A 13,673-nucleotide genomic window follows, 5' to 3' on the forward strand; every position below is an offset into this window, starting at 1 on the left:
ATGGAGAGCAGTAATGCCAGAATATGACATTATTCTACCCAGGTTAAAGGTTTATTTTGGAATTTTGGCCTCTCTTTCGCCGGCTGTGGTTAAAAAACAAAACTGTCAAAATCACTTAATTTATAGAGAATTGGGGTAAGGCAGGAACATAGTTTTGAACACTGATTGAACTTGCTCAACAATGTACATTTTTAACTATAACTGGATTTAAAATTAGGGTGAGTAAATTATGAAAGAAGTCTTATTTTTTTGGGTGAACCATTCCTTTAATGTGGTCTTAATGTTATTAGCACCCAAGTTTTGTGATACACTAACTTTACTAATTAGCATTCCGTGCATTTCATTACAGTGTGCACGTGTCAAATTCATGCAAATCTCAAGAGTTACAAGTAACACTAATGAAGGGTTGAACCCTTTTTATTGAATAGAAGCAGGAGTATTTTTATGGATTGTATATAAAAAGAACTGTTTCTACTGATGCTAATTTTTGATTAAGAACAAGATTCAAGATTGTGTTTACTAGTTGAAAACGTACAGAACCTCAAGCATGGAGTTCCCCTCATGGATGGCGGAGTGCCAAGAATACGACCTTAAATAACATCAAGCCAGAGGAGCCAAATGGTTTACAATGAGAGAAGTTGCATGTTACAATATTAGTAAACCATTTACTCATTATTAGTAAACCATTTGATTTATGATGATTATCATATACAGCAAAATATTATAAACACAAGAACAAAAATAGCATATTAAATTGTCACAGCTTTTCCAAACACAACAGAGCTGCAAATGAAAAATCACTTAAATCTAATTCAAATTAATTTGACTTAATCAGTTTAATCACTTGGCCACATCAGCCATGACTACAGATAGCAGTGCATGACAAGGAACTTGGTTGTTTGGTTTCCATTTTCAATAGTTTGAAATTGTTTGGCCTGCCCATGGTGAAATTTTGGCCCATGGTGAAAATCCAAAATCTTGCTCTAAACACATAAAAAATGAAGTGAAGTGACATACAGCCAAGTATGGTAACCCATACTCAGAATTCGTGCTCTGTATTTAACCCATCCAAAGTGCACACACACAGCAGTGAACACACACACACCCGGAGCAGTGGGCAGCCATTTATTCTGCGGCACCCGGGGAGCAGTTGGTGGTCCTGTGCCTTGCTTAAGGTCACCTCAGTCATGGTATTGCCAGCCCGAGACTCAAACCCACAACCTTAAAGTTAGGAATCAAACTCTCTAACCATTAGGCCACGACTTCCCCACGGCTTGTGTATTAAAGAAATATCTGTTTACTGGTTTAATTGTGTGTATTTATTTAGCAGAGCACATCATTACAAAAAAAAAGTTGTCTTCAAAATCAAAATGTTTTAAATAGCAAATGCGGGGCCCTGGTGTAGGTTGTACAAGAGGGCCCTATTTGAAATTTTTTAATTTCTATGTTCGTTCTATTTATTTATTTGAGCTATTTACTCAATTATTATTATTTTTTTTTCAAGTTTGTAGGTGTCCAGGTACAGGAACCAAATAATCAAATGTAAAATAGTACGGCATAGTCTTCATTGTAAAAATGAATAGAGTCAAACCGAAATTTATTCAGACTCCTTCAACATTTGTCACATTAACACAGTTTATTTGCTATAGTTTAGAAAATGGTAATAAAATATGACAAGAACTCAGAGTTAAACTGTGTCAGGACAAATTCATCTTGATTGTGTCTAACTTTGATAGAAAGGTATGTTATGGATTACGATCAACCAAAAATTCACTGTATGTCAATATTTACACAACTATCAATACTTTGTTGAACAATTATCAAGCAATGCTTAGTTTTTCTCAGTCTGTGGTGTAAAAAGGTTGCATGAGCAATTAAAGAAAAAAACACTTAAGCAAAACATGGTCAGTTCAAAGTGTCTGAATAATTTTTGGGTATAATATGTCACAGTTTACATTATTTTGCTATACTCACTAACATAAATTAACTATAGTATCCTGCACCCACTATTAAAAAAATATATATCAAAATGTATATCTGGTGACTGAATAATTTTTGGTTTGACTGTGGATTAATTCTAAAGTATTTCAGTCAAGACCAGAGAGTGACTTTCATTTTCTTGGATTAACATTAAGCACACCGACAGCATGGTCACTTTAAGAGACAAAGCATCCAATGTAATGATACATATCCAATTTTTTTCTCCACTGATTACTTTCACTTTAGACATAACAAACAGTTTTTATGAGGATACTCTCCAAGATGGGTATTTTGACATAATTTTGTATGCATTTGCGGTACAAGAGCAAATTTAGTGTTAAAGCGCTTTGAGACGTGTCTCTCTGCGTGCACCCTGTGCACACAGAACACAGCGTGCGGCTGCTGAATTAGGCTCTTTCACATCTTTTTCTGTTTGCATGTTTAAACTGTGATTTGTATTTGTTCATTCAGGTGCAGAAGGATAAAAAATGTTGCTCTGCTGCAAATAATAAGCTTTCGTGATGATGCGCAGCAGTGGCCCATCAACTATCCTGAGCGTCTATTTGGGCTAGCCTCAGCCAGTCAGTTGAGATCGCCGGGGTATACGTCATCACCTTTCATACAAATATACATTTCTTATTGTTATTACAGTTGTTGTGCTGTTTATTTTTTTTCAATTATAAAACATCTATTTAATCTTAAACATCTAATAACTCTTTTATAAACTGATTTACTTGAGCCTTTATAAGGGTCAATAAAATGGAAATGTCAGAGTAGATTTATGGAGATATGTTAAATACATTTATGCACCTCAATCCTTGGTGAAGAAAGTCACAGCTATTAATATCACCTAAAGGCAGGCCAGACAGACAGAACCAAAGTAAGAAAGAAAGGAGGCAACAATGCCCTTACAATAACAGATACTTAGAAAGCTTTAATTAGACTGCTGACACTACATTCACCAAAACCTCCAGTCAAATACCACAGTTCAGCCAGTACATGGGATCACAGCGTTCTAACTCTGGTCATCTGAATGAAGAAACCTTTCTCTTCACACTGACCAGAGCAGATCAGGTTCAAAAGAATGCTTTAGTTAAGCCACAAGCACACAAAATCAAATAAACATGAACATAAAAAAAACTGTAAACACCACATGAGGTTAACCAAAATGCCTAAAACGACTTTCAGTAAAGATTAATATATTTTCGATCAACACACGCACTTTTGAAAGATTGCGACACGGCTCGACGTGCTGTGACAGCCCAAGCTGGGAGCAGATCCCAACTGATTTGATCACCGCCAAGACAACCTGTCCTGTGTACGAGGCTTTCAGCAGCAGTGTGTGAAGTGCTAATGACAGTTCTCAAAGGGCCGTCACACCGCTCTGATCTGTGTTTTTATTTTCCCCTGAGCGCCAGCAGCCACGGATGCCGGACCGTTTGATGTCTCGTGCCGAGAGATGTGAACCAGCATTCTTTCAACTTCTATCTAGGTGGGTGTGTAGGATCTATTAATTGGTTACCAATGCAGCTGTCTCGTCTGACATGCCGCTCGACACTTCTGTGCCATGAGTTACAAGCATCTGATGTTTGATTGTACTGTATGCTCGCTTGCACCGCTGGTTTTTAGTAAAGAGGCCCAGTTACTTTCCAAAAGGAGGATTTTATTTCCTAAAATGCAATGGCCTTGATTTACTGAATGTTTGCATATGAAGCCTCGTCCAAACTTGATAGAAATTACAAAGGTTGTATAAGCTGAGATATGACTCAACATACAAGCAAAAACTCATGAAAAACGTTCATAATACAGTATTTCTGCTCACCGCAGAATGTGAAATTTATAGGATAACACGGCAGCTGTGGTTGCTGAAACTTTTCCATAAGAAATACAGTAGAAACAGGAATTCATTTTTTTTTAAAGTACAGTATATTTAATTAACTGATTTAAAGTTTTATATATACAAAAACAAAAACAGGATGAACATAATTATATAGACAGTTATATAAGTATAGTAATAATTATATAGAAACATAATTCTATAAATAATAGTGGGAATGTCAGTTGATGGTTTTTCATTTTAAATGTATTTTAAATGTAATTAACTGTAAAATGTTCTGGCAAACTTATTACAGATTTCATCATATTAAGGGAAATTAATCTTAACCAATTAACAGTGTTTCTAACCATTAAATTTACAAACATTTTTTAGAACATATGATTATATCACATACCATATATCACATACAAATAAATGACATATGATTAAGTGTTTATAATGAATATTTAGGGGGAAAATGCAGTGGCAGTAAAATTTCTACATTTTGCCTAAATTGTCTAAAATATAAAATAATAATAATAACAATTAAAATAAAATAAATGAAATTTGTGCAGAGCTGTTGGAGTCACATCAATATCTGTCATCCCCTGAAAAACAGATTCAGTCAGATTTGAACACAAGTCACCTCGCACAGCAAACCAAAAATGTAGTGTTAGACTAACACTTAAACAAGGGAATTTTCTCTTTCTCTTACCGAGGCCACAACAGGTATCCTATTCAGCGAAAGCCAATAGAGAGCAACATGACTAACAGTTATCAAGGCAAAATACTTTCTTTAAATACAGGTGTGACCTATTTATTTGCAAATGTGGATGTACATATTTAAAGGGATTGTTCACCCAAAAATCAAAATTAGCCTAGGATTTACATAGGCCTATGTCCTACATCATCCAGCTGGATCCAGCTTTATTTATTATTTATAGTAAATCTAGGTCTGTGTGTCCAAAACGCAACAGGAGCTGTGCTAACAGGACAAGGCTTGCGTTACTTTTTTTTATCCTTGGTACTAAGGATTGGCAAGCGAGTGTGTCTGTGGTTTGAACTGTTGAGAAGAATTTGAAAAGATGACTGACACCTTCTTGCTGCCTCAGAAGTCAGGGAGGCACTAGACAGTGCTGATGTCAATAAAACAGTCGAATCCAGCCTAAAAGACCTTTATCCCAAGTGTTTAGGCTGTTTTTGACTAAACTTCCTCTTCCTCTCCCACCTCACACATATTGACAAGAGCTGTGATACTGAGGGAGACAGAAAGACTTCAAGATGACTCTTGATGGCTAGCAGATTTTTGGCCCTCGTACGCTCTTCTGAACATAACCAGGGCAGCTGAGCTTCAAGAGGAGTCGGCCACTCATCTGACCTCAGGTTAGATGTGAATGCTGGAGACATGTTGCTGCTTTCATGTTTTAAAAATAACAGCAGTGAGAAATAACCACAGAAAGTATCATAAGGGAAAAGTCACTTTAGAGACTTTACCCTGCACCTATTTAAAAAAATAATAATCATAAAACCATTGAAGTGGAACAAACTGCAGTACATTTTTTCTTCATGAAACAAATTTAACATTGGCCGTCAAGTGATGACTAAACACAACACTAATATTTACAAAAGTAAACAAAAAAAAAAAACTCCTTAAATTCAAACATTTATATTAATAATGTATCATGTGAAACTCACAATTAGAGTAATCTCAGGTTTTCTGAAGCCATTTGATATGTGCTGAGTGAAGAACAGACTATGAATATAATACATCCTATAGATTTAAATAGTTGTTTTGGTGATACTGGATAAAAGTCACTGGAGAGACGTTTACTTTTAAGAGTGTACCGAATACACATTTGATTCTGGCACACTCCCTGAACGGTTTTTGAACCAAACCAGCGACCTGAATAATACTCGAGTTAAAGAATATGAATTATGAATCAGTCTTCAAATCATTAGAAATTCTAGCCTGATTTTCTCCTTGTGATTAGACGTTTCTACAGTGGTGAGAAGGAGACATAAATCATAAGTGCAGAAAAAGAAGACGACAAATGTACTGTAAGAAAGCAACACTTTGAAATAAAAACCATGACCTGTTACTAGCCTTGTCACTGGCTCAGAAATGGTTTGCATGCTCTGGATGCCTGAGTTATTCGAGCCCAAGGGGGGTTCTGCCGACTGAAAATGAGATCCTACCCCAGAGGCCCCCCTAGATATGGCAGGCCAGTACACAAGGGCAATTCCTCCACTGCCTCAGTTAGTCAATCAGGCTGATAGACAGAGAGCAAGGAAGGGGGTGCATTCTGGGCAGCAAGCCTTGGCTGCTTTTCAGTGATAAATATATATAAGATATTTTATATATACTATATAGGCGAGGAATATGGTATAAAACCAGGAAAATGAAAACTGCTTAATGCCAAGATACCACTGGAAGCAATATAATAACTTTCTGATCTTACTCACAAAGGAAAGAAAAACACAAATGAGATCAATTTTATATCTCAGTTGTTTCTCCTAGACAGCAATGAGATTAAATGGAAAGCAAATGAAATCTCCTGCTCCCTAGATTTTGCTCTTAAAAAAAGCGATCTTCATAATCTTGCATCTGTTTCTTCTAGGGTTTCAAATTTAGAATGAAATGTCAAAAGTTTTCAACATGACCCAAAACATTTCTTGTCAAATAAAAGACGAGATAAAACAAAATTAAATAAAAAATAGAAAAGCTGTGCTAACCACATTCATTTTATACTGTATACTGTATGTCAGTTGTTTCATTTGTTTGTAGTTTTATTTCTCCTCAAGTTTTGTTTTTGCATTTTTCTCTACTGATCTAGGAAAATCTGTGGAAAATGAACTTAAAAATTACAATAAGAGTGCTACTAATCTAAACAAAATATTACTAAGAAAAAGATAATGTACAGAACATTTTTGTGTGCACAGGTTTCATATGCAATAAAACTTTTTAATTGTGCACATATATAGTAAGATACAAATTGGCTAAAAACATACAGAACTTTGTTGTAATGAAATTCCTAATTCATCCCATAAAACCTTGCTCCAAGTGTGAGCAGAATTGAGTTGTATTGAATTCACTTTCTCTCTGTAGCATTAGATTATAATCAGAGACATAATGAGGGGCTCTGAAATGCAATTATTTTAAATGGTATTATAAAATGCTGTGTCCTGAGGGTTAATACTCCATGATATCGAATCATGGAAAGGAAAAGTAATAAACTGTCTCACAGACATGACTCTCTGCCCTCTGATTTCCACCAACACACACACACACACAAGATGCATAATGAAAGCACATAAACATGATGATGACATGTTCACCTAAGGCCTTCATTAATAATTCATGATTCATATTCAGGCTTTTTATGAAACCGCCACGGTACGTTTTCAGCGTTTTTTTTTTTTTTTTTGTCTCAGTAAATGCAACACTCTTTCAATCTGACCTTTTTACCTCTTCTAATGCAAAATAACTGAGACATTACAATCTGGATGTTTGTTTCAAAGTCACGATTCGGCAAACATTCTGCATCTGCAACTTGACACCATGCCATTCCTCAATTATAAGATAATCTAATTAAAAAACTATGAGCACAGCAAGCAGAAATCTAAGGGCTCATTTTCATGGCTGAGGTTTGAGAATCTGCTGAGACGACACTTTCTCCTTCAGAGTCTAACCCCATTGTACCTTGAGCCTCAAAACCCTGCCAATCTTCTGCGGGGAATCACACAAGAAGATCTCCGAAATGTCAGCCTGACAGAAGTACTTTTCACTGCCCTTCCTGCCAATGCAGCAGAGCCACTGGAGGATGCAAAAGGGTCACTAACTGTGTGTGCATGTGCACAAAAAGTGTGCGTACGCATGCACGCAGCTGTAAGATTTAGATTGCAACACTAGGGTGCCAGACATGCATGCATGCCATCTAAATCACTGTGGAGTTATGTAAAAAAAAAAATGCAAGAAGTGTTTGTGGACAGTCTTTTTTCTGCTGAGCCCCAAGGCAACCCCTTTGACCTTTCCAAAATGTTTCTGCCCATTTGGCACAGCAGCCACAGCTAATAAAACTTTTATAATCATGATTATTTTTTCAGTCCCACTCCAGGCCTTGGGCTAACTGGACCATGGTAGCCCAAGACCCTGAGAGAGACTGAAAGATGTGATGGGAGTCTGAGTTTTGACGTGTTAACATTTTGAGTGGCATGTATTTCAAATTTTTTTTAATGAAAATAATGCTTATTTTTCTGCCTCTTCCCTCTCTCTCTCTCTCGCTCTCTCTCTCTCTCTCAAAAAACAAACAAAAAAAAAAAACAATCAGAATGAATTCTGGGCACTAGCTGCAGCCCGGTAATTGCACTCTTCTGTGTAGGGTCCACAAGACAAAGCAGTCCTTGGTTTAAACGTTGCTTAGAAACCGCTGACCCCAGATCCATGTTCTCATGGTCAAATTTGCATGGGTGTAATTAGGAAATTCTTAAATATTCACAGAAGGTCGTGGTGCTGGAGTAAATGTCTTAAGGCAGAAAGCCCCCACACAAGATTTACATCTACATGAGTCATCAGAGAAGAAGAATATATAAGCTGCCCCCTGGTTCTTGTACAGCATTTTATAATGACCTCCCTACATTCTAATGATGCTTACTTGCCATCACCATTTATGGGGCTATATTCTTCTCCACAACCACACAGTGTTTATATATATATATATATATATATATATATATATATATATATATATATATATATATATATATATATATATATATATATATATATTCCTGTGACCTCCTGTGCTTGGATTTACATGATTGCATGAGTCCTTGCATTGGGTACCTGTGTCTTTGCAACTATAAATAGGTAGCCTATAGAGCGGCTGCTGATATAGGTGTATAGAACAACACACCTGTTAAGACAGAGAGAAAGAGGAAAGCAGGCAGTGACAGATAGGGGACATCTGGGAAAAGATACTTACGGTTGGCAGAGTTTGATGAGGTCCTGGTCAGTGGTGCCAGGTGGAAGGCCCCGAATGTACAGGTTGGTTTTACTGAGCTGCTCCGCTGCACTATGGCTGCTGCTATTGGTGCTGGGGCTGGGCGGAGCCATGGGAGGAGGGGGCGGGGCATATGACTGCTGCAAGACAAAGGTATTTGTTGTTATTAAAAATGTATATGATTTATATTAGATTACTGTAATATTCACTTTTGAATAGCAAGATCTCATGACTTAGAAAGAAGATAAAAATTAATCTCTAATGTGCATCTCTAGCCACTGTGAGCTTAAACATGCCTTTAGGTGAAGAATTTATGAGCCTTATTGAGAGTCGACACTATATTTACTATAAAACAAGGCTGTCAGGGAGAGATCTACAGTCCATTCAACAATTTCTAACACCTTATGAACAATGCATTTGTCTTGTAATTTGTTTTGCAACCACACATATGCATTTAGTAATACTAATATAACGGAGAGTTCTAGTCCTGGCCTCTGAATGGTGAGTTATACTCAGCATCACAAAAAATTAATAAATGTTTTTTTTTTGGTCGTTATTTAGTTAAGAGAAATTACCCTGTCAAGCTCTGGCAAACTCTGCTCTCTTCTTGAATATGCAAAGCTCATGACTGTTTGTATTAGGATCGATATATGTTTATGTGAAGACTGATACTATCCATACCAAGAGTATTGAAATGTAAATTTTTAATCCACCCATCACTACTGAAGTCTGGCCTCGTGCTGATTGATTGGTCCATTTAATGCGCTGTGCACCTGGAGCATCGACGCCTCCAGTTTGGATGTTGGAATATTTTAGATGCTTTGCCAGCTAAATCTTCATCAGCCGGTTCTTTACAATTTTACTTATATCCCTCACAGTTTGTTTTAATTTGCATCAGTTTAAATCAGGCACGGCATTTCCATATGGCCACACCCTAGCCTGTAGCCTCCACCGCCATACTGAGTTTTTTCAATGCCATACCCTATCGTTTCCCCAACCCCAGAACACGATATTAACAGAGTGACCTTCCCCCAGAGCCTCAGGGTGGTGCAACCTGTGCGGGGCAAACGGACAGCACTCGAGGTCGAGGTCCCCAGGCAATCTCTGCAATGCCCTGAGGTGTCCTAAAACACAGCCACTGGTTAAAATATGATATCTTCCCTGAAGAAGATTTGGTGAGGATTTTAAACCGCATAAACACTGTGCGTTCAGTATTTTCTGATAGACATGGCAGTCAGATATAGAAACACCACTGTGACAGTTAGAATGCGGTATGAGAGCTATTATTTATGTGTTTGCATGCGCGGTTTCCTAGTGATGTCTATGTAATGGACTGTGTGTGTGTGTGTGTATGTGTGTGTGTGTCTGGTCTGCACTTTCTCTGTTTTTGCAATAATCATTGGCTGTCAGTTGTGCTGTATACTGGCAAGTCTCCCCTGGCATTAATCTATTACCTGCACTTCCCCACAGCCTGGAGTTTCCTCCAGACAAACGTTCAGACAGACAGACAGACAGACAGACAAACAGACAGACAGACGGGCCTATCGAGGCTAGAATAGATTCTGCCTTATATAATTCACACACCCTGCCTCAGGCTACAGTTATGAATGAACCCATTGAATACTCAGGAATAGGCCTACAACACACAGACAGGGAATAGAAGATGACGAATTGCCATAAAAACACACTGTGTGCATGTGCTTTGAGGGAAATATAAACCTCATGTTCCAACTAAAAAAGTTGGGGGATATATATGATTATGAGAAGGTTGAGCATAAGCACACTGAATGAACAATTACATACATATATCATTGTTGTTAGTAAGTAACTAAAAGTACTTCTTATTCAAAAGCCACTACTTACTCAATTCTTCTCCCGCGAGTTACCATCTACCACCATTATAGAGAGTACCGCAATGTGTGCGCATGTTTTCCTCTAAACAAGGCGCAGTGCATATGTGTTCTATGTCAGCAGCATCACGCGTATGCGTTGTGTTAATCTCCATAATGGCAGTAGATGGTAACTCACCGGAGAAAAATGGTTAAATAAAGATGTTTTCTTTGCGCACAAAAAGTATTCTCGTAGCTTTGTAAAATTATGGTTGAACCACAGATGTCACATGGACCATTTTAACGATGTTCTTACTACCTTTCTGGGCCTTGAATGTGGAAGTTACCTTCCTGTATATGGAGGGTCAGAAAGCTCTCAGATCTCATCAAAAATATCTTAATTTGTGTTCCAGAGATGAACAAAGATCTTACAGGTTTGGAATAACATGAGGGTGAGTGATTAAAGACATAATTTTTGGGTGAACTATCCCTTTAAAAGGCTTTGTGTATGTGTAGGATAGGCCTGGAAAGTCATTCTAGTTAATCGGTTCATTGTAAACCTTCCCCCCACTCTTCCCCCATATATGTTGTGGAAAGTCTAAATCGTTCTAGTGAATCGGTTCATCTTGAACAGCCCACTTTTTTATGTAGTTCATTCGAGAATCCGTTATAGTAAGCAGATTTTTTTCTATACAGTCTCTATGTATCGATAGAAGTCCTATTATTTTTAATTAATTGATTCGTTTGGACTGTTTATGTAAATTAACCTATTCAAATAATGATTCACTGATTTGAGTAAGAGTACAGTAATCCTTAAAAAAATTATGTGTATTCTAGTGTTTAATTAGTTTGTTGCAATTCATAAGAACAAGAATTGTTAAAAAGAATGCTGTGACGCAACATGATTATTTTTTAAAAATATGTAATAAGTGTTGTATAGCATTACTTTTTAACCTAATGTTCCCCAGCACTTATGCACACAAAGCTCTGTCCTAAAAGCTGTCTTACTTTGCCAGAACCCAACATGATATCTGGATATAATAAATACACCTGATTCCTGAAACTATATACACCATATGCATTTCTGACGCACACACACACGCATGGTTTGTCTGCACAAAATCTTCCTGTGTGAATGGAAGCTTATCAGACCCACCCGGCCCGGTTCTCCTCAGCAGATCGGGGGCCTGGCCTCTGCAGCATGACTCCAGGATGGAGACAGACCGTGCGCAAGAGAGCAAAAGCTTGGCTGATCAAAGTGCTCGCCACAGACACCTCTTTCAGCCAATTTGTGCAGCTGTCAGGGGCAGGGTGATAGCGTGTCAGGGTTTGTAGTGTGTCAGGAGTCATGATGGGGGAAGCCTTTGAAACGTCAAAGGCGTTCACTTCGCCATCAGACAGACTGGGATTAGAGGGAAAGAAAGAGATGATGTTGCTTTTAAAACAGACTCCAGCAGCAATCACACATACACATATTTTAGGCGTCTCTATAGCCACACATGCTCACAAATCCATTTCAGTCCTTAAGGGAGGAGACCCTGGGACACCAATTGTCTGATGACAGATTTGCTATTATGCTACACATATGCTGTCTGAAACAAATTAGCACATGTAACGTTTACTTTTGAGATATGTCATCAGGTGACAACTGTTTGTCTTGGGGTTTTGCTTTGGTAAGAAGTATTTTTACAGTATAATTTGTTGTTATGGCCAAGTGATGTGTGTGTGTATGTGTATATATATATATATATATATATATATATATATATATATATATATATACAGTACAGACCAAAAGTTTGGACACACCTTCCCATTCAAAGAGCTTTCTTTATTTTCATGACTATGAAAATTGTAGAGTCACACTGAAGGCATCAAGGGCTATTTGACCAAAAGGAGAGTGATGGGGTGCTGCGCCAGATGACCTGGCCTCCACAGTCACCGGACCTGAACCCAATTGAGATGGTTTAGGGGAAAGCTGGACCGCAGACAGAAGGCAAAAGGGCCAACAAGTGCTAAGCATCTCTCTGGGAACTCCTTCAAGACTGTTGGAAGACCATTTCAGGTGACTACCTCTTGAAGCTAAAGACTTAACACTTTTTTGTTATGTATATAATTCCATATATAATTCCACATGTGTTAATTCATAGTTTTGATGCCTTCAGTGTGAATCTACAAATTTTATAGTCATGAAAATAAAGAAAACTCTTTGAATGAGAAGGTGTGTCCAAACTTTTGGTCTGTAGTGTATACATATACATATATACACACACACATATCAGCCTACCTATAGCTAGTAATTAGTGGATGCTGTTTATAGTGGTGGAAATTATGATTCTTTCAAAAGATTTGTTCATTTTCAGTTCGTTCACCAAAATGATTCGTTCAGAATCGTTCACTGATTCGTTCAGTGATCATTTCTTCGTATTACACAAAATATGCCAGCAGGTGGCAAAAAAGAGTGTATTATGTGTCATGTCTCAAATCAACGAACGTATTCACTTGTTACAAAAACTGATCTGGCTTTATTAAAATGTGTGCATAATCACATTCAATATATAAAGTCTAATTAAGTTGTTCAGATGAACAAAGCACAAGGTTTTCTTGCCTAATTAGCATTTTAATTGTTTGGTCAGACAGTTTATATATTATATTCACATTCATAAATCGTTGATTAAACGTGGAGTTCTGTATGCTAAATATCAAACCAAGTGTATGTGCACAGTACCTATAACTGCGCTTTGCATTTTAAGAGATTGACATGCTAAATGGCAGACTAACCTAGTTTACTCTCATTCGTTTCGTTCACGAACGAGATAAGCTATGTACCAGTTCATTTCATTCACGAACAACATGTATCCGTTCATTCATCTCGTTCACGAATGACATGTGTGCCAGTTCAGTCATTTCATTCACGAACGAGATGTACTAAATCATTCAACTCGTTCACGACCGACATGTGTACCAGTCAGTCTTTCATTCACGAACAATTAGATCTCTAGATCTCGTTCAGACTCATATGAAACTAGTTCAGTAAAGGGCGTATTC

The 13,673-nt window shown here is 37.4% G+C and overlaps 1 protein-coding gene across 1 annotated transcript in view; it reads right to left on the reverse strand.

The window, feature by feature from the left end:
• LOC132103286 (RNA-binding motif, single-stranded-interacting protein 3) overlaps positions 1 to 13,673 on the reverse strand; it is a 130,831-nt gene that overhangs the window by 91,172 nt on the left and 25,986 nt on the right. Inside the window, exon 2 of the mRNA XM_059508260.1 lies at positions 8,779 to 8,936. Coding sequence (XP_059364243.1) covers positions 8,779 to 8,936 — 158 coding nt within the window. The remainder of the gene's footprint in view (positions 1 to 8,778; positions 8,937 to 13,673) is intronic.

Source organism: Carassius carassius, chromosome 24 (genome assembly GCF_963082965.1).
Source record: "Carassius carassius chromosome 24, fCarCar2.1, whole genome shotgun sequence".
Taxonomy (NCBI): Eukaryota; Metazoa; Chordata; class Actinopteri; order Cypriniformes; family Cyprinidae; genus Carassius; species Carassius carassius.